The sequence below is a fragment of the Pleurodeles waltl genome, chromosome 9, assembly GCF_031143425.1.
Source record: "Pleurodeles waltl isolate 20211129_DDA chromosome 9, aPleWal1.hap1.20221129, whole genome shotgun sequence".
Lineage (NCBI taxonomy): Eukaryota > Metazoa > Chordata > Amphibia > Caudata > Salamandridae > Pleurodeles > Pleurodeles waltl.
Genome location: NC_090448.1, coordinates 981,407,367 through 981,429,764, shown reverse-complemented (window position 1 = coordinate 981,429,764; position 22,398 = coordinate 981,407,367). Strand labels below are relative to the sequence as shown.

Sequence of the window (22,398 nt, the reverse complement as noted above, 5' to 3'; positions counted from 1 at the left end):
TGGTTTCCCTGAACCAAGGCATGTTTGGTATCAAACATGTTGGAATCATGCAACTACACCGATTTCAGTGCTAGTTGCATGATACCATGTACATTGGGGGTTCCTTAGAGGATCCCCCATATCTGCCTATTCAGCCTTGAAAAGTCTGCATGCAAGCCAGTGCTGCTGCCGACCCAGACACTGTTCTGCCCCCCTGCTGCTGAGTCTAACTCGAGCAGAGGAAGGCAGAACAGTGCTTTTCCTTTGGGAGAGAGGTGCGACCCCCACTTTAAAAATAGGTGTTACTGGGCAAGGGTGGGGGTGCTCCTGAGCGCCAGAAGACTCCTTTGAAAGGCACATTTGGTGCCCTCCTTGCATAATCCTGTTCTTACCAGTGCAGGAGCAACCAACTCTTGCTCTGGAGTGAAACCACACAAAGGACAGGGGAGTGTCCACTCCCCTGTCTAGTCCCTCCCCTAGGGAGATGCCCAGATCTCTGCCAAGTGGTTAGTTGTTTCTGCCATCTTGGAAATAGGATGAACAGGGACCCCTGGGAGTAGCCTACTGGTCAATCCAGCTAAGTAGCGTTGTCCCCCCTCCTCAATAAGGGGTCACTTCAGAGGCATTCCAACTCCCTTCCTGGGTTACTTAAGGGCTTGCCTGGGGGTGTGACCCTAGATTCCTCTTGAGCATCATCTGAAGACTCTTCTGTGACCCAGGACACAGGATTCAGCTGCTGGTCTTCGTCTGGAACAGAGACAATACTGTAACCAGTAAGAGGGCTCCTGTTGCAACTTTGTTTCCAAGTTCTGCAAGAATTCTGCAACTTCCATGGCTGTGCATCCCCAGAGTTACAAGTACAAATCCTGCATTAAGGACATTGTAGGAAGCTGGTTCTGTATATACTATATCATAATTAGATATAGGGGGTCATTCCAACCCTGGCGGTCAATGACCGCCGGGTTCGAGGACCGCGGGAGCACCGCCGACAGGCCGGCGGTGCTCCCAAGGGCATTCCGACTGCGGCGGTAAAGCCGCGGTCGGACCGGCAACACTGGCGGTCTCCCGCCAGTGTACCGCCGCCCTTTGGAATCCTCCAAGGCGGCCCAGCTAGCTGCGCCGCAGAGGGGATTCCGACCCGCCCTACCGCCATCCAGTTCCCGCCGGTCCGCCCGCCGGGAACCGGATGGCGGTAGGGGGGGTCGCGGGGCCCCTGGGGGCCCCTGCAGTGCCCATGCCACTGGCATGGGCACTGCAGGGGCCCCCGTAAGAGGGCCCCTACAAGTATTTCACTGTCTGCTTGGCAGACAGTGAAATACGCGACGGGTGCAAGAGCACCCGTCGCACCTTCCCACTCCGCCGGCTCGATTACGAGCCGGCATCCTCGTGGGAAGGGAGTTTTTCCCTGGGCTGGCGGGCGGTCTTTTGGCGACCGCCCGCCAGCCCAGGGAAAAACTTAGAATACCCTCCGCGGTCTTTCGACCGCGGAGCGGTATTTCGGAGGGGGGAAGTCTGGCGGGCGGCCTCTGCCGCCCGCCAGACTTGGAATGACCCCCATAGTGTGCACAGAGTCCAGGGTTCCCCAGAGGCTAAAGCAGGTAATACAAATGCTCTCTTTTGTGGTAGTGTGGTCGAGCAGTTAGGCTTATCAGGGGCTAGTGCAAAGCATTTGTTGTACACACAGGCAATAAATGACGCACATATTCAATGACTAACTCCAGGCCAACTGTTTTTATATAGCAAAAATAAATTTTGTTTACTTTATTTCTAGAACCACAAGATTCAAGTAGCAGGTAAGTAGATTTGCAAGTAAGTATCCATTATATGTTTCAATACCACTTTGTTTCAATTTGGCAAGTTAAACGGTTTTTGAATAAATAGCAATAAACTGTTTTAAAAGTTGACACTGCAATTTTCAGAAACTGTTCTAGGAAGGAAGAAAAGTTAGCACAGTTTCAAGGTAAGTACAAGACTTACAGTTCCAGTCTCCGGGGGTTAGGTTGTCCACAGGTTTGGATTCAAGTTAACCCCAAACATCCACCACCAGCAACACGGGGCCAGCCGGGTGCAGAGGTCAAAGTTGAGGTAGATTTAACATGGGCTTCTTTGGAGACTGGGGACACTCGGAATCAGGTCTGCTTGCAGGTAAGTACCTGCTTCTTCAGATAGCAGACCTGGGGGGTTAAGAGGAGCACCGGGGGCACATGTCAGCACCAAACACACACCCTCAGTGGCACAGAGGCGACCAGGTGCATGGTGCAAACACAGCATCGGGCTCCCAGTGCTTTACAATATGGGGAACCTGGGGCCACAAAGATGCTGCAGGCTAAGTCCATGGGGTCTGTTCCAGAAAACCAAATGCTGGACAAGGAGGAGGGCTGCCTGCTGGATATTGCTGGACGGGTGGTCGGATTCCTCAAGGTCAGAGGGCTGTGGGTGCAGAAATACCTTTGGGCGTCTGGTATCTTTGGCCAGTTCCCTCACGGTCAGGGAAATCCTCCTAATTTAGGCTGCAGACGTCGTCGTGTTGGACAGGTGGGGTCAATCCAGGATGGACACTAGTTCAGAATTGCCTGGGAACCAGCTCTAGTCGGTTGGGCCACCTGGACATGGGCGTTGGGTGCAGAGTGGGCAGGATTCGTGGATCCGGGGTGGTTCTGGAGTCCTTTGCTGGTGTTTCTTTCTCGACAGGGCCGCTGTCCACTAGAGATCTTGGTCCTCTGGGGTGCAGGCAGTCCTCTCAAGGCTTTTAAGAGGTTGCTGGTCTTGCAGGATGCGTCACCTTTTTGTAGCAGGGCTTCTGAAGCTGGAGACAGGCCTGTAGGGTTGGGGACAAGTCAGTTGGTGTCTTCAGTCTTCTCTGGTGGAAGTCAGCTTAGCAGTGGGCATCTCCACTAGCTGGAGTACCCAGGAGCACTGTAACAAGAGGCCTGAGCCTTTGAGGCTCACCGCTAGGTGTTACAGTTCCCGAATGGGGAAGGTGTGAAGCACCTCCACCCAGTGCAGGCTTTGTTTCTGGCCACTGAGAGCATAAAGGCTATCACCCCATGTGGTCAAACTCGTCTGGAAGTGGCAGACTGGCACAGACAAGTCAGATCTGCACTAGATGTTTGGCTAAAATACAGGAGGCATCTTTAAGATGCCCTCTGGGTGCATTTTTCAATAAATCCAGCACTGGCATCAGTGTGGGTTTATTGTGCTGTGCTGAGAAGATTGATATCAAACTCCCCAGACTTCAGTGAAGCCATTAAGGAGCTGTGGAGTTCGTAATGATAAACTACCAGCCCATATACTCAGTATGGCCACACTGCACTAACAATGTCTAAGAATGGACTTAGACACTGTAGGGGCATATTGCTCATGCAACTATGCCCCCGCCTGTGGTTTAGTGCACCCTACCTTAGGACTGGAAGGCCTGCTAGTGAGGTGACCTACCTATGTCACAGGCAGTGGTTTGTAGGCATGGCACCCTAACAGGGGTGCCATGTCGACTTTGTCTTTTTCTCCCCACAAGCACACACAAGTTGCAATGGCAGTGTGTGTGTGTTTGATGGGGGGTCCCCCAGGGTCGCACAATACATGCTGCAGCCCTTGGGGACCTTCCCTGGTTACAGGGCCCTTTTACAAGGGACTTAACTGTGTGCCAGGGGTGTGCCAATTGTGGGAACAATGGCACAGTTTTTGGGAAAGAACACTGGTGCTGGGGCCTGGTTAGCAGGATCCCAGCTCACTGTCACGTCAGCATCAATATCAGGCAAAAAGTGTGTGCATGGGGGGGGGGAGTGTTTACCATGCCAAAAGGGGAACTTTCGTACAGACATCCAGAAGGAATATCTCTTGGAGTGAAGGAGTCACTCCCCTTCATCCTCAGGCACCTCTACAACAACGATCAGCTTGCATATCCTGCTTCCGAAATGGCTCTGCAACACAGGTGATGGTTCTGCAGCTCACTCCAGGTCCTACTTGTCTTCTGTGCAAATGTGGAGACTGTGGACCCTCGCTGTAGCTGCTTGAACAATACCCCTGTGTACCTTGTCTGTTGCTGTTACCAAGGCTTGTTGACTCTCCACTCCGGAGGCCTCCTAGCTCCAAGAAGCCCCAGTCTCCAGCATCACACAGCTCCAAGAACGACATCCTTTCTGCAACCTCTGCCACGTGGACATCCAAATTTGCTGTGCTTCTGAAGCCTCCCTGCGAATCTCTGTGCCTGCTGTCAGTGTGTCCTTGTGGGGGATCCTATGATTCCTGGTGGCTCTCCTCTGTGCTGAGGGCCGAACCCGATTCATCTGGAAAGGTTGCGTCCCTTGGACCTTGTTGGCTCTTACCACTGCAACTTTCTTTGCAGCTACAAATCTTGCATTTGCCAAGGCTTGTTGGTGGTCCTGCTGGCCACTTACCCTTCTTCTGTTGACGACTGGCGTGGGACAGCTTGTGGACGACTCCTGTGATCCAACTTCTTTGTCTGGACGTCGCTGCTGCCTTCTTGCACCAACCGTCCTTCAGGAAAGCATCTTGGTAAAGGGTGGGCATTGCCTACCTGCACGCCCTGGACTTTTCCAGGTGGTTTGGACTCTCCTTTCTCTTTCCACTGGTACTCTTCTTCAAGAATCCACTCTTGGGTTCCACCAACCTGGTCCACCGGGTCACCACCGGTCACCACAGCAGCTGGACACACTGAGGCCCCCATTGACTTCTACAGGAGGGGCTGAAACCACTTCACCCCTATGTACTTGGGCTTCCTGGTGTAGGTACTCCTCTTCTCTGGGTATCCATGGGTGGGGTGGCCCCTAACCTCCCTGGTTCCAATGGGTTTCCTCTGGTCCATCAGGAAGAGTCCTGAATCCACAAAACTCTAACTGCGACTTGCCTGTGTTATCCTTTGGGGCACACGTCTAGGTAACACCTCTGCACACGGGTGCCTGGGGGTCCTCTGGTACTTACCTTTGGTCTCTTAGTACTCCCCCAGCACTTGGGAACCTTACATCTCCGTGCTGGCCAAATGTGATTTTCGCATTACATTTATTTTAGTTTGTGGTTTGACCCCCTATAAGGGGCTCCTGTATTTTATGCTGTACCTACCTGTCACCGAGTATCCTTTTGTGTGTTCTTGCCAAGGTTAGTTTAGTTCTTTTGTGTGAATAAATAATACTTATTTTTCTAACACTTGGTGTGGTTCTTCGTGGTATATAACTTACTAGCTGACTTTGTGACTATTGCAAGTGCTTTACACTCCTCTCTGATAAGCCTTAGCTGCTCTCCACAGCTACTACTTCCGAAACCTTAGGTTATTGGAAGCCTCTAACTATCACTAGGGGTTGCCTGGACTCAGTACAAGCTGCCTTACTAATAGGTGTACACCATATACCGAGCCTGCTTCCCACAGGTAGCAGGTCTGGAATTCTGATATAGTAAGAAATAAATTCACACACAATTAAAATTCAAAATCCAGTCAGAGCTATAATGTTTAAAAAGAAGAGCACTTACATATAGGAAATGCACACCAATCAAAATACCTGCAAAACAAACTAGACAGATTTAGCGCTTTTTGGATGTGTTATACACGATCAAGCAGTTTAATAGAGCACACCCCCACGAAGGTGCTACTTGTCAAACATCATGAATGTCTACAAAGAATGTCATCCACTGGAGGCAAATTCTTAAGTGCTGCTGTCCACAGAAATCTTTGGATCTTACAAGTCATTCTGTTGCTTTGTTTATGCTCCAAAGTCAGTGGAACGTATCAAAGAGTTTGTTAAATGCCTTAACTTTTTCCAAATTACTTAGTGCCCCTCAATGCCATGGAAGACAATTAAGTCTAAAACCTCCCCCAAAAAGTAAACTGATCTTCCCACACAAAGGCAAATTATGCTTTTAGACTGAAAAAGTACTTGTTACCAGACTTGTAGTCCACTGTCCATGACATCACTGCCACTGGAGCTTTGATGGTCGATAACGGAAGCATTTTACAGAGATCAAGGAAATACCATTTACACCTTGAATGTCAGTTGTTTCAACAGGTGAATGGCTGGTGCTACGCACAGGCAATTAGCAAAGATACATCCCCAGGGTGTACCAATCATTTTAAGCTCATCTGTAACAAACGGCTAGTTGCAGTGACATTTTTTAAGTGGTGAGTGCGACCAATGCGCTTGGGGAAAGCCACTGGATGCACCAGTTCCTACTATGATGAGTTTAGAGGTAAGGTCAGTGTCCTCTTTAAACTGTAACCTTTCAAGAAGGGATGGAGAGATAGTTCACATAGTTCCAGAATCCAGGGTTACAGCCCCAATCTGCAGCACAATACTTTAAGGCCATGGCTGAAAGCAAAAAATCCTAGTGCCTCCCATTGTGCCAGAAAGAGGGTGATACTATCTCTCATAGTGTCAGGAGCTGGTGAACCTGTTTCGGGCTTCGAACACTTGCAGTTCCGGAGTGCCTCCTGCAGGTGCTCTATCCTCTTGTGAAACAGATGTCTTCAGTTTTGGTCTAATCGGCTGATATTTAAGGTTCTTATGGTTTAGGGCAGCGTATTTTCACAGAGGATCACTTGACTGTGGTCTTGTCATCGTGGTCAGGAGGCAGCTCCTATCCACACATTGGCAGTATAGTGTTCTCTTCTTTTAAGGCAGGGGACAGAAGCAAGTCTTCACCCAGAGTCAGAGGTTTGCCTTTATCCTTTTGGGGAAAACGCAACTTTCAAAGTCATATTTTGGTCCCAGTGAGACAGTGCAGGACCCCCTAAAGTATCATGAGTATTTTTCTAGACCAACCTTAATAGAGCACCGAGGGAGGGCATAAATGACCAAAGGGCATGGATTCAGTAGAAAGCAAAATTGACACTCTCTAAACTGGGGATGCTGACAGCAGGCACATCCTACACCATATCTGCCCAGTCAGTCAAACTGGTTTAAGTCTGTTTTTTGTGTTCAGGCAGTACTGAGGGCTAAATTTATAATTGAGTCAGAATCCTGCCATGTGTGATACTGTGATAGAGTTTTTGAGAAGCAGCTCAAATGCCTACTACAACAGGTTTTACCAGAATTATCTTACCCTGTGCTTGCCCATGTCCTCTGGGGACACCTTGTTCCCTATCCTTGGCTTCATTTAACCCCCTAATGTGTCCTCGTGTTTGTAGTGTTTGTTGCCTCCTCTGTAGACCGAGAAGATTGACAAATATTGAGTCCCTCCTCAATCTTTGTGCACCATCCATTAGGATAAATTTGTAGCTTGGTGCGCTACACGACAAACTGATCTCTTACATTCAAAATTGTCTGAAGTTTTGTTGTTTTTTTGTCCTTCGCTCAGTAAGTGCTTGTTTTGGTCACTGTTAAAGGCTTCTTATCGGCTCTTTTGGCCTTCTGCAATTGTTGGATGAGCCATGGTTATTTAAATCACACGTTGAGGTTTTTGAAAGGTGTGACACTCTTGTTTCCACCAAAACACTTTGTGATGCCCCACTGTGACAAACATTTGTGATGGGCACCCGTTTTGAACTGCTGCACAATTATCCCTTAAGACTTTTAACCTTGATGATAGTCTTTATCAGCACCATAACACTGGGTATACGTGTGAGTGAGCTTCAGACATTCTGTGTAAATCCACTTTACATCACCTTCTTCCCTGATAAGTTGGTTTTGAGGACCCAAGCTTCCGTCCACCGAAAGTGGTCACTCTTTTTGACGTCGGTCAGGCTATCGCCTTTCCGGTATTCTTTCCTACACTTCATCCATTCTAAGGAAACAGAGAAACTCCATCATTTGAACCCTAAAAGAGCTTTGAGTTTTTGTATTGATCGTACCGGGTAACTCTGAGTAGACAATCAGCTGTTAGCTGGGTTTTCTGAAGCAAAAAAGGGTATTGCATTGCAGAAATGGATCATATCCAGATGGATTTGTCTCTGCATAAAGATGTGTAATCTGCTCTGTTAAAACAGCCCTCAGATGTCATAAGGGCTCATTCCACTAGGGCCCATGCTGCCACCACTGTGCTAGCAAGCGGAGTGCCTGTCGTGGACATCTGTCAGGCAGCCACGTGGGCTTTGGTGCACTAAGTACTACTGCCTTCACAGTCAAGTCAGTCAAAAGGGGCATTTTGCATCCTCGGTCCTTCAGGACATCTTGGCTCGAGCAAGTTTATAGACCCACTACCTTGGGAGGTACTGCTATGGTATCTAGTCACAAGGCAAGGAATTTGCAGTTAAAAGTATCCACCAGAAGAACAAATTACTTACCTTTGGTAATGATCTTTCTGGTAGAAAATTTGTAGATGGCCCTCCCACTTCCCCGTCCTGTAAACTAGACTCTTTCCATCTATAGAGGTCACAGTCTAGTCATCTGCACACTGGTCAAACAAATGTGCAGATGGGCTCTGCATCTGAGGGCATGGACAGACTATAAAGCAACTAACATCAGCACACAAGGGTGATGCTTATATGCAGCTCCACTTGTCACGTCCGGAGTGAAACCATGTTGGCGCACAGCCTCATGACGCCACCTACTGGTGCACAGAACAGCTTTAAATGTTTACGGATCCAGTGTGACAAAGATTTTCACAAGGTGCAGAATCTGTGGTTAGAAAGAGTATCCACCAGAAAGATTGTTACCTAAGGTAAATAACTTGTTCTACTTGCACCTTGTCATCCAAAGCAATAGAATATTCTGTTATTAGGATTCCAGGTTGTTTTCCTGGCAGGATTATGCAGGGTTTTAACCAAGCCTGGTGGAGCCCTTTCAAAATGCAGCCATCTTGGAGCCTTTCATTCTGATGCTAGAAAGGCATTTTCTCTAGCACCAGTTAAGCTTGAAAGTTGGAAGCCTGCCCTGAAAAGCATATGACAAAGTGACTAAGCCATCAGGGTGCAGTGTGAGTGGGGGCTTGCCATAAAGTTAATCAAATCAGATCCTCAGTGAGGACACTGGCTTTTTGCTCTCCCTTATAAATCTTTTAGTCTGTAATGACTCGGCCCTTTGGTCCCCCTACGTGTGAGTGGTGTATATGTGAAGTGGACTTAGGGACATTTGCAGACACTGGTTCTAGGCTAGCCCCAAAAAACCTCAGTCATGGCATCTCATCTAATGGTTAGTGCAAATACCCAGGCAGATAAATGGAGCTCCTGCATATAGGTCTCTCACAAATGTGTGATTCCTTTAAAAAATCTTTATTTACTTTTCTCAAAATGTAAGACTCATTGGGTGGATCTTCTTGTCACCCAAGAAAACAGAAAATAGTTTGTGATCTATTTTAAGGAGTTTCCATAAAAAGAAGACCATGAAAATCGCTTTGCTAGTTGGGTAAGCTTTCCCTCCAGAATGCGCCTTTTCAGCTAATCACTTGATAAATTCAGTTGTTTGGAGAGTGCATTTCTCCAAATCCACAATGATGGAATAGAAGGGACGCTTGTAAATACAGGTACAGTGTAAATTAATGGGCTAGCCAGCTTTGTATATGGGGCTGATCCAACAGAGAGAGAGAGGCAATGGTGAGGCATCTTAATAGACTGAGAGAGAAAGAAAAAGGTTCTTCCCTCAGTTCAGATGAATAGGTGATGTGTGAGCTCTTTCCAAAAAATTTAATGAAATTCATTTCAAGCCTGTGCTGCATGAGCGCAGACTCCAAATCAAGAGCCCCACAACTATGAAATATTGTGTTCCCCAACATGTCAAGACGAAATTAATTTGAGGACACTGGTCTTTTCCCACATGAACAAAAGACACTTCCTGGGATTGAAGATATTTTTAGGTAGCAGGGATCTACTATTTACAAGCCATGATTGGCAAAGAATCATTTATGATTAAGTTTGGCTTACTCTTTGTAGTGCTGCTTGCTTGGTAATGAATTTCAGAAATGAGTCCTCTTGGCTTACTCCTGGAATTCAGGAGCACCATAGGACTAAGGGCCTGATCTGACAGAGACTGCTAGTTACAGATTCCTTACCTTAGAATGTCGCCCAGACATCTGACTGGAGCCAGATATTTTCCTTCGAGCAGTACCCTTGCGCATCATTAGGTGGCGTTGGTCAACTCCGCAGGCATCGTTGGCGTCGTGGTCGCCGTAATCACGTCAGGAGTCGTATATACTGGCCGCCTCAGTGCGGTGACGTCAGTTATTTTCTTTCTGTGCCATGCGCTGATCCGGAAATAGCTACCCTAGGTCAATTTTTTACTGACTTTGACACTTTTGTTGAATTGTTTGGTGAAGTTTTTGTTATGTCGAGGATGTCCCCAAAGATCGGTTTCAAGCCTTGCGAGGCCTGTCACCGCATGATGTTTGTGGCTGATCTGCACTGGGTCTGTTTGTTGTGCCTGGAGCGTGACCATGACCCGAAGTCGTGCTCCGAGTGACGGGCCATACACCCAAAGACCTCGAGGGAGTGCTCTCTCAAGCTTATGGCGCCCGGGTGCTCAACTCTGCATCATTCCCGGTCTCGCTCGAGACTGCTTGCGAGGTGACTACAACTCGTTGTCCTCCACGTCGGGTCACTCAGGTAAGAAGAAGTCAAAGAAGGCTAGGCATCTCTCGACTTCACCCTGTCACTCGGCTGATTTCAACGCAGGAGGAGCGTCGATGCTCTAGGCGGCCATCCTCAGAGCCTACTTCTGGGTCCCCGACATTCCGGGAGCCGGAGCAACCCCTGCCAAATTAAAAGAATTCTGTGAGGTAATGTGTCTCATTTTTGGGCAGTCCGACCCCTCTTTGGCACCTTTGGGCCCTGGGGGTTCTGCTGGGGGCCCTTCACGTTCTGCTCCGGCGGCTCAGGCCCTGGCCACCGAGGTCCCCTCCAGATCCACTACCGGACCCGTATCAACAGCAGATGTACCTTCAGGACCTTCCCCGGCACTGGTTCGACCGTCGACGCTCCCGACATCGGTTGTGCCCACGATCGATGTTGACCCGATCCTAATCCCCGACGACTCTTCTTCGATGGGGTCTCCTCACCCCAGGTTAGATTGAGACGCTTATTCTTATGGGTATGAATACAGGGAAGGATTGGAGGGGTCCCTGGATTCTTATGATTATAAGGAACACCCAAATATGGACTGGGCACAGGAATTGGGTGAGGCCAGTGGTCTGGATACTTCTCCAGACGTTTGCATGCTTTCTGATTCTGCCGTGGCTACGGCAGAGGGAGCCACTTATTCTATGGTGGTCAGTAGGGTGGCTGAAGTCCTTGGACTAGAGCTGCCTACTGTTGAAGTCAGGTCTAATCTCCTGACGGAGGTGCTTCAACCCGGGGTTTCCACATCTGAGCCTCTCCTTCCTTTCAATGAAGCCCTTGCTGATGTCCTTCTAGATACTTGGTCCAGACCCAGCACAGGGGCTCCTGTGAACAGGATGATCACTCGCCACCATCGGCCCGCTCCGAATGACCCTAAATCCCTGTCCCAACACCCCACACCTGAGAGCCTTGTTATCCAGGCATCCTTGTCATCCGGTACATTCCCTTTTGCACTTCCAAATCGATAATCAAAGAGTTTGGACCAACTTGGGAAGAAGATGTTTTCTTCCTCCAGTGTAGCGTTGCGGTTAGTGAGCACCGCATGTCTTATGGGCCGTTATACTCACTCCTTGTGGGATACGGTTGTGTATCTATTGCCACAGATACCAGAGGAGGCCCGGACTATCATCTCCTAAGCAGTTGCTGAAGGGAGAGACCTGGCGAAGTTCACTATTCAATGTGCGCTGGACACGACTAACTCTCTGGGTAGATTGGTAGCGTTGATGGTGGCCATGAGGCACCACACCTGGTTGAGGACATCTGGTTTCTCAGGGGATGTCCAACAGACCCTTATGGACATGCCCTTTGATGGCACTCTTCTCTTTAGTGACAAGGTGGACTCGGCGCTCGAGAGGTTCAAGGACCCTTGAGCTACGACTCAGTCCCTCTGCCTTTCGACTGCCCCTCATCCCCAACAGTCTGCCTTTCACCCTTTTAGTGGCCATGGAAGGGGTTCCCTGTCGCGTCCCTTTCCCAGACACTGTGACACTCATGCTGTTCAGCCGCTGCGTGGCCCAGGACGTGGAATCCCACAGGCTTGTGGGACAGGGAACCAGAGGTCTGCCTAGTCCACCCCCACCCCTGCTGCAGCTTCCAAGCCTTCCTCGTCCGTTCCCCCATTCCAGACCAGTTGGTGGCAGGATCCGTCATCACCTGCTCCACTAGGAATTCATCACTACAGACAGGTGGGTTTTGCAGATCGTCCGAAGGGGCTACTCCATCCCCTTCAAGACTGCCCATCTGACCATGCCTCCATCCTACGGCTGACTACAGGAGGATCATCTGGCACTTCTGAGTGAGGATGTTGTGGTTCTCTTGGCCAAGAGAGCAGTAGAGAGGGTTCCTGTGCCAAAAGTAGGTTGTGGTTGTTATTCCCTCTACTTTACGGTGCCAAAAAAGGATAAGGGCTTACGTCCTATCCTAGACCTTTGGGCTCTCAATCTCTTCCTCAAAAAGGAGAAGTTCAAAATGCTAACCTGGCTCCGGTCCTGTTTGCGTTGGACCCAGGAGACTGGATGGTAGCGTTGGACTTGCAGGATGCTTATTTCCATAACCCCGTCTTGCCTGCCCACAGACGTTACCTTACAATTCTTGGTAGGTGATGAGTACTTTCAATTTACTGTACTTCCCTCTGGCCTTACCAGCGCCCCTTGGGTGTCCACGAAAGTGATGGCGGTGGTTGCAGCTCATCTGCGCAGGTTGGGGGTTTCAGTCTTCCCCTACCTCGATGACTGGCTGTTGAATGGGATCACGCCCCAGAAAGTTGTCTCCCACCTTCAGACTACAACGAACCTCCTGCACACGCTAGGGTTCACTATCAATGTGCTGAAGTCACACTGGACTCCCTCTGACTCTCCCTTTCATCGGAACTGTTCTGGAGACAGTGCAGTTTCGGGCCTATCCTCCCGAAAAGTGAGTCCAGGATATTCAGGCTATGATTCCAGTCTTTCAGCCTCTATCCTGGGTTTTGGTGAGAATGACTCTGAGGCTGTTGGGCCTCATGGCCTCCTGCATCCTGCTAGTGACGCATGCCAGATGGCATATGCAGGCTCGGCAGTGGGACCTGATGTTCCAGTGGGCGCAGCATCAGGGAAATCTCTCTGACATGGTCCAGATTCTCGGAGGGGACTGCAAAAGACCTGCATTGGTGGCTTTCGAATCAGGATTAGGTCAACAGCATATCCCTCTCTCTTCCACAACCTGATCTGTCAGTACTGACAGACGCGTCACACCAGGGATGGGGCGGCCACATGGGAAAGGCAGAGATCAGAGGTCTCTGGTCTCCTGCGGAGTCTGGACTCCACATCAGTCTTTTGGAGTTCCAGGCGATCAGGCTTTCATTGAAAGCATTCCTTCCCTCTCTCAAAGGGAAAGTGATGCTGGTGTTCACGGACAACACTACCGCCATGTGGCACTACTACAAACATGGCGGAGTGGGGTCCTGGACCCTTTGTCAGGAGGCTCTGCGCCTCTGGAAATGGCTAACACATTTCCCTGGTGGTTCAACATCTGGTGGGCTCTCTAAACGCCACAGCAGATGAACTCCGCCGTCGATGCATAGCTGATCATGAATGCCGTCTCCTTCTGGAGGTGGCACAAGGTCTCTTTCAGCAGTGGGGTGAGCCTTGGTTAGGTCTGTTTGCCTCCATAGAGAACGTGCAATGTCAGCTGTTTTGCACGTTTGAGTTTCCAATGAGACACTCGCTCGGCGACACTTTTCATCTTGAGTGGGACTCTGGCCTCCTTTCAGCCTATACCACTTCTGTCCAGAGTTCTGAAGAAGATCAAGAACGATCCGGCCCGAGTAATCTTGGTGACTCCGGACTGAGAACAGAGAGTATGGTATCCAGAGCTACTGAGCATGGCCTCTGATCCTCCACTCAGACTGGCCCTTCAGGAGGATCTTCTGTCGCAGCAGAACCTGTCTCCACCTGAATCTGTCCAATCTTCGCCTTCATGTGTGGAGATTGAGCGGCAGCAGTTGATGACTTCTGACCTTCCACTCGATGTCTGTGATGTTATCTTGGCAGCCAGGCGTCCTTCCACCAAAACGGTATACGCCTGTCGTTGGCATACATTTGTGGCATGGTGTACCAACAAGTCTGTTGATCCCTTCTCTGCTCCTCTATCTGAGGTTCTTTTGTTCATTCTTTCTTTGGCCCAGCAGGGCTTTGCTTTGGGCACCCTTAAAGGTTGCTTATCGGCTATCTCAGCCTTTCTTAGATTGCCTGATCAGCCTTCCCTTTTTAAGTTTCCTATTGTTGGTAGATTCCTTAAGGGTCTCACCCATTTGTTTCCTCCCACTGTTTATCATGCCTCAGTAGCACCTCAATCTTGTCCTTACTTACTTAATGTGTGCTTCTTTTGAGCAGTTACACAATTCTCCCCTACCACTTCTTACTTTCAAAACTATTTTTCTTGTTGCCATCACCTCTGCTCGCAGAGTGAGTGAGCTTCAGACTCTTTCTTCAGAGCCCCCATTTTTGGCTCTGTACCCTGACAAAGTGGTGTTACGCACTAGGGCCTCATTCCTTCCTAAAGTAGTTACATCTTTTCGTGTAGGCCAGTCCATCACGTTGCCTACTTTTAACACACCTCCACATCCTTCTCATGAAGAGGAGAGACTCCACGGCCTGATCCATGAAGAGCGTTGGCGTTCTATCTCCATCATACTAAAGATTTCCAGGTGGATGATCAACTCTTTGCTGGGTATATTGGTGCAAAGAAAGGGAAGGCAGAGCAAAAGCATTCCATCTCACAATGGGTACTACTTTGCATCAAAATGTGCTACGCTTTGGCAAAGAAGCAACCCCTTGAGGGCTTGCACGCTCATTCCGCCAGAGCAACTGCTGCTACCAGAGCATTGGCAAGTGGAGTTCCTGTCCTGGCTATTGGCCAGGCAGCAACGTGGGCATCCCTGCGCACGTTTACTAAACATTACTTCCTGGACAGTCGGGTCCGTAGGGACATCTACTTCGGTCGTTCAGTCCGGCTGGACTTTCCAGTATGATCTTGGTTCGCAGCTCACCACCGAGAATGGCATTTCGTCGGTATCTATTCTAAGGTAAGGAATCTGCAACTATAAGTCTCTATCAGATGAACAGGTTACTTACCTTCAATAACGATTTATTTGGTAGAGACATAGGGCCTGATTACAACTTTGGAGGACGGTGTTAATCCGTCCCAAATGTGACGGATATACCGCCTATCGTATTACAAGTCCATTATATCCTATGGAACTCGTAATACGGTAGGTGGTATATCCGTCACATTTGGGACGGATTAACACCATCCTCCAAAGTTGTAATCAGGCCCATAGTCTAGTTGCAGATTCCTTACCGACCCACCCATTCTCCCCGCTTGCGAACAGATTTCTAGGGATAGGGATTCCCCATTCAGGGACTTAGCTCTGGCACACCATTTTCAGTGTTCTTCATGGTTCTGCACTTTGGCGTGTAAAGTTGTGAAAATAAATTGACATCACCAGCTGAGGCAGCATGTATATAGGACTCCCGACATCATCACGGCGACAACGACGCCTGTGGAGTCGACCAACGCCACCAAACGACTCACAAGGGTACTGCTTGACAAAAAAACTCCGTATCTAGTCTGACGCCTGGGGGAAATTCTAAGCTAAGGAATGTAAGTAACTTGTTCATCTAGATCTTGGCGGACGGGGTTCCTCTGTCACAAATGTGACTGATATCCTGTCTGCCGTATTACGATTCCAATTGTAATACAGCGGACGGAATGGAACACGCTACCTCTCAAACTGCATCACTAAAGCAGTTCAGGAAGAATCTCAAGACCTGGCTCTTTGACTGAGCAGCATGCTCGCAATCAACACCTTGAGACCCGACGGTGATTAGCCGCCCATTAAAAATCAATTGATTGATTGATTGATTGACGAAATATGTGTCATGTTTGTGACAGAGTAACCCATCCACCAAGATCTAAATCAGGCCAGAGTCACAGCGAAATCTTTGTAAATCAGCTCCACAGAATTTTGTGCACTAATGAGAATATCATCATTGGAATACTGGCCTTTATGGGCAAATGTAGCAGCCATGGGCCTCTGGAGGCATGATCAATCTAGATGCCCCCTTCGTAATGCTCTCCCCTGTATTTTGGCATACATGAAGTTTATGGGTGCATTTTTTCAGAATTTATTGAAAGATTTTATTACAGTAGGCATTTTTTTATTGACTAAGGCGTCAGTTACCAATGATTTATTATCAGAGTGACATATAGGAACCACAGTTTAAATTAATCTTCTATGACTACAGCGTAACTGTCTGATAAATATAAAAAAATCCGTATGTCATTGATCTCTAGCCATTCACAAACCAGGAGGGAGTTGGTTCACATAGGGCTTGCTCCTGACCTTTTTTGATTGAAAAAAGGCTTCTGTCTTTGAAGTGTTCAGTTATTTCCAGTCATTACCCCTTGATTGTGGCTAAACAGTGGCATACTATTCTGTGCTCCTATCAAATGATGTTTCGATTTAAAATCCTGATGGGTAACACTAGACATCTGTAGGCTGAGTTATGGCCTGTAGAGTATGATGCCAGTCATCTCATTCTCTTTCAAGCTTAGCTGTTGAAGTTGCTGACAAATATATGACTGGAAATGCAGATTATATAATTCCATTCGGATTGAATCATCCTTGAAAGTGAGTGCATAATAAATTAGAATGATGATTTAAATATTGGAGGGATTTTAGGAGAGCTGTGCCAATGATAGATGCAACCCATTCTGTTGCTCTGATATTTCTTCTGGAATATATCTTCTTCACATGTACCTGTGTATTCCCTCTCTTGATTTCACTGCAAATTTTAACACTTGTTATTTGCTATTTCACAAATTAAAAAACGGTGGCAACAATCGAGAAGTAAAAAATAAGATGTTGATATTGTGTCATATTTGGTGTTTTTCTCTTTTTGTGCATTCTAGAGTGTACTTTCTAGCCATCAGTTGCCAAGTTCCACCCAGGGTTCTGTGCCAGAGAGCTCCGGAGTCCACTGGATGGGGCCGTTGCCACCAAACAGCCAAAAGATGGGATCCCAAAAGCCAAATTCAATGCAGATCTCTTCCCAGCACATCCCAAAACCACCTGTCAATCATAAGCAGGTCTTGCTTCGGAAAACAGCCTTGCAGCGTCCAGGAAGGTAAGTTTCTGCTACGGATTTCCAGCACAAGTCTATGAATCCAAAGGCCTAGTGGAGAGGAACTTTATCAATAACTATTTCATCGAGGCATAAGCATGTGAGCGAGACTGGCACCATTGCCTATTAATTTTGTCAGCATGAATCAGCACTTAAGGCCTGATTATGAGTACGATGGTTGGACTGCCAGCCCTCAGTGGGGGCAGTCCGGAGAACTCCACCAAGCCGGAGGCACCCCGACCGCCACTTCACGACATTTCCGCGGGGCTGGTGGTTTGTTGGCTGCGTAATCAGTGTGGCAGCATGCTTCGGCACTAAGAAAGAGCCTGAAGTCCATGCCGGCTGCACTTCTGCACATCCAGCAAGTCAGGTGCACTGTTTCCATGCACCATGTTGTGCGTGGCAAACAGTGCGCGCACTGACATTGCTGGCATGGGGGGGCACAACATGGGTCCCGGCAATACACATATTCGTTCTGGAGCCCTTCTTGTAGCCGTTTACTTGACTTTCCACCGACTTTTTCATGGCAGTCTCCCCGTCATGAAAAGGTCGACAGAAAGGCAGGTTAGAATTCATACAGTGGTGCCAATGCCTGCACCTCCACCATGGACGCCTGCTGTCCCTACCCCTGCTGTAGCTCAGAAGTCGGCAGTGGTGGCTGTCTTGTGGTGGTCTGGCTGCCAGTATTCTAATTGTACTGTTGGACCGACAAGAACGCGGCGGTCGGACTGCCAACGATGGTACAGCGGTCCCAAGACTGCCATACTCATAATCTTGCTTTAAGGGTTAGAGTCACAACTACATATTAAAACTCAGACAAATGTGATAACAGTTGCACACAACCTCCCTTCCTTGGAGGCACTTTTATTGATCAGTTTATAAATTCTGTTTCATATGTTTCTCAGCCAACACGTGATTTGTTCAGACTTTGATAATGTCTTAGCCAATTCCATTTGCAAGTGCTTCATGCAAAGGACATTCTGGTTTCCTCTTTGTTGTGAATAAAGAGTTATAGGAAGGGAACTGCATGACCTATCCAGTTCATGGTACTTGTCTGTTTGACCACAGATCACCTGCCTTCATCTAGTCAGCTCTACGCCTAGCCCTGTGGATGCAGTAACAGAACCAGTCTGCGTTAGCCAAGCACTTAACACTAGCTGAACAGGATTTTGATGCAGTAACCAAAAAATAATAACGATATTAGGTACACTTAGCTTACTTGTAATCATTCTGTTGCCTTTTAACTATGTTTTTGCAAACTACATGCAAACCCAAAAGGGAACTTGTAAAGAGTGGATTCATGATCATGTGTCTCTTGGCTCCAGGCAAAGTGACCCGTTCCAAGGCATTCAATGGGCACCATTATCCCTAGACTCCCAGGGCCCACTGGCAGGATTTTTTAATACAACTCGAAAATACAAGTCCCCTGGTCTCAAGATCAATCTCATTAGCACACCCACATTTTGATCCTAAGCTTAGGCAATTGTCACCTCGACCTTTCCCACATGGTAACAGAATGCTGAGTTATAGAAAGGCCTGGGCAGTTAAAAGTGTGTGCTGAAAAATGACAGTTCAATACATGGTAATATAATTTAGTTTCGTCATGTTATTCATATTAACTCCTTGAGCCTGGTAGCTACTATAGAGGAACTGGGTTTTGAACAAAAACTTACTCACAACCACACATAATAAAGGCCACATTTTAGATTGTGTTTATACTGTGGGGCTGGACCTTATTTCACTTAAAGCTAAGTTGTGCCATTCAACTATCTTCTCATCTTCACATAGATTTCTAAGAAACATCTAGCATGGCCTTACACTATTAATAATCACTTACTGGTACGCTGGTACGCTCAAACACCAGCACACTCACTGCCTTTGATAAAAGCAGGATGAAATGGGATGAATACATCCCAACCATTGAATCAAATTACACAACCAGTTTTAATTCGAAAACCATTAGTAGAACATATAAAAACGCTACTTCAAGTGCTACCATAGACTTCTTTACTAAGCAGATCATGTATGCATAAAATAAATAATCAGTCTCAATCCACTTATCATGACTCCTGGATTTCCAGTTAACTGGTGCACTACAGTCCAAGAACATTTTCAGGACAAGAAAAGCCAGATTAGTGCTTTATTCCTGGTGCTTGTCAGACCATCATTATGGAGATTTCTGTGAAGCGAGCCATTGCAGTTATTAAATTAATAAATCCTCCCTCCTAAAAAAGAGAGCCCTGTCCACCACATGGATCAAAGAGGAACCTAAGGAGCTAGCCTCATTTATCTAATAAAGGCTTCTACCTGCAGATTCCTTACCTTAGAGTAATCCCCAGGTGTCAGACTGGATCTGGAAACTTTTTGAGCAGTACCTCTTTGTGCTAGTAGATGTGTTGTTCAGCTCAGTGTTGGCATCCACCATGGAAGGGACGTGCTCAGTGCCTCCATAGGCGCCATCACAGCGTGCTTACTTCAGTTCTTTTCTATCTGATAGAGACATCTAGCCTCGGATTCCTTACCTTAGAATTCTTTCCCAGGTGCCAGACTGGATCTGGAAAAAAATTTCCCAGCATCACCTCTGTGCATCGGAAGAGGGCATTGTGCAACTCTGTCGCGACATCCCCCACCGGATGTGACATCAATGGAGTCCACATAATCCCCTCACTGATTTTCTGTGCTTACAATGCCAATAGGGAGGTTTTTTTTTGTTTGTTTGTTTTTTGTCGAAGGAACAGTGTGTCCCTTTTTTTCCCCAATCCTTGAGTTTCAAACCTTATGGGTCCAGTGGCAGGCGGATGTCGGCCACAGACCCTCAAACTGTTTGTATGTGGTGCCTCGGGGAACACAACGACTCAGGATTGCTGCTTCTGCTGTCACCTTTGCCTGAAGGCGTTGTGGGAATGGTGTATGAAGATCCTTGCAGTGTGTCTGGTGGACGCCCGTCGTCGTCTTCGGTCTCGTTCTAGATCCCGGGAGAGATCAAGAGTCCGATCCGGGAGCCGTTCCCGTAAGCATAAGTTGCTCTCCACATCTAAAGACAAGATTTCGAAATGCAGGAGGTCTAAGTTGCGGCATCCACCAACGTCAACAAAGTCCTGTGTTTCCACCAGCCTCCAGCTGAGTAGTCAGTGCATGACTCCACCCCGTGTCTCAGTTCTTTTCCCTGGAGCTGGCGCAACTCTGACCCAGATGCACAATTACTGCTATTCCCTCCATGCCATCTTTGGGCCCTTACATTCCTTTGATGCACTTTGGAGCCCAAAGGAGGTGAGATGTATCCTGCATGAATCCATGCAGGCAGGTTCGCCCTCGGCATCAGTTAGGCCCTCTAGATCTGTACTTGGATCCATGCCGGCACCGCTGCACAGCCCTTCAGGGTTCCCACCTGCAATGCCTGAGTTCGATCAGCCGACATCGGCCGTGTCAGTCGACGCTGAGTTGTTCAACCCTGTCCGATGCCAAGACGATGATGCACCGACTCCAGATGGCATCGGGTGCGGCAACAGTGGTGCCCTCCATCTCAGACACCTTCCCCCCTCCTTCTAAACACTTCCTTGCTGCTTTTCCTACAGAGGAACAGGCCTTTGGAGGTGAAGGAGAGAAGCTGGGGTTTAGGCACTCCTTGGGCGAAACTGTCCAGCCTCCTCTAGAGGGTAGGTGGTTGACAGAGTTGGGTGAGGCTTGTGGCCTTGAGTCCTTGCTGGCTTCAGACATTCTTCTCCGCCCCAGTCTTGCTGCTGAGGTAAGCTCCTCCTTTGCTGAGATGCTGAAGAGGACAGCTGCGGTTCTAGATTTGCAGCTCCCATCTTTGGAGGTGACCACTGCCCCTTGTTAACAGTAGTTCACCAGGAACAAACAGGAGTAGAGCCTGTACTCCCCTATAGTGAAGCCCTGTATGACCTTTTATTAGGGGTTTGGGCTGGGCCAGCCACAGGGGCTTCTGTGGACCGGTCCATAGCCCATAGATACCGGCCTGCTGTCCGGGTCCTGACTTGTCTCCTGGCACCCAACTCCAAGAAGTTTTGTGGTGCAGGCTGCTTCAGCCTCCTCTGATCCCCGACGTCCTCCCTAACATTCCTCTGTATAGGGAGTCCAGTTGGCTGCAAACTTGTGTATGAAACATTTTCTCCTCAGCACGCTCAGCCTTGCGGTCAGTAAACACTGCATTCGTTCTGGGCCTATTTTCCCATATGTTGTGGGATTTGGAGGTGCGCCTGCCGCCTTCGCTTCCGGGGGAGACCCACAGCGAACTTCGCCCAGACACCCCAGGATGGGCAAAAAGCAGCTAAGTTTGTAGTAAAATGTGTGTGTGGATACTACGGACTCAGTAGGTCTAACCATGGCTCATTTGGTAGCACTGCGAAGTCATGCCTGGCTAAGCCACTCTGGCTTTTTTGGAGACTATCCAAACCACCGTGGAGGACATGCCCTTCTATGGCGCTTGCCTGTTCAGCACACATGCTGAATCTGCATTGTAACGCTTTAGGGACAGCCAGGGTGGAAAAGATTATTACATTGTCTACTTCCATACTTACAGATGAACCCATTCCAGAGTGAACTCCTATATTTCCTTTTGAGAGCAAGTTTCAGCTCCCCTTTTGTCGCATTTGTCTGAACACATTTTACCCTCTGGTGGCACCCAGTGCAGTGTTCCTGCCTTGTGCAAGTATTACTTTTATTTACTAAGGCTGTTGATGACAGCTTTTCATTGTTGCTATCTGTGAAGTATATTCTTTGTGGCCTTAAGTGAGTTTTTTCTTTTTCTCTGTAGACTGGCTTCATGACCAAGAGATAGTTACCAGTATGGTATGTTCCTTGCTCTGTGTAGAGCATCTTCTGTATGCCTTTAGGGTGTTGTTAGGTACATTTATGGTACTTTTAGTATTCCTAATAGGGAGCTTATTATTATAACTCCCTGTGAGCTTTTGTACATGACTCACCACTTGCACAAGTGCCTATTAATGGTGAATGTATTGATTTTCCTTACTTTAATCTTGGAGCATTACTTATGCTTCTCTTCAAAATGTTGTTCATCTCCTAAGAGACTTTTAATTTCCCATGTGGGGCAGGTGGCACCACCAGTCCACATCTGTGCGTCCTTGTATTTCTTTAGTGAGCTGTTCTTGCTATACCTCAGCAGCATGGGTTCTTGCCGCTGGTATCTCAGGTACACGTGTTAAAATTTCTTCTTGTGTCTGTACAGATCATGCTCACGGCACTCCTCTCTTGTGCTGCTGGTCTTATCCTTACACTGCC

General features: G+C 48.1%; 1 protein-coding gene across 5 annotated transcripts in view; it reads left to right on the top strand.

Annotated features, from left to right (window-relative positions):
• Positions 1 to 22,398, top strand: part of TTLL5 (tubulin tyrosine ligase like 5) — an 899,574-nt gene that overhangs the window by 791,286 nt on the left and 85,890 nt on the right. For all 5 annotated transcript variants that reach the window (XM_069208446.1, XM_069208447.1, XM_069208448.1 and 2 more), the window contains one exon: positions 16,928 to 17,142. In XM_069208446.1, the coding sequence (XP_069064547.1) occupies positions 16,928 to 17,142 (215 nt within the window). The remainder of the gene's footprint in view (positions 1 to 16,927; positions 17,143 to 22,398) is intronic.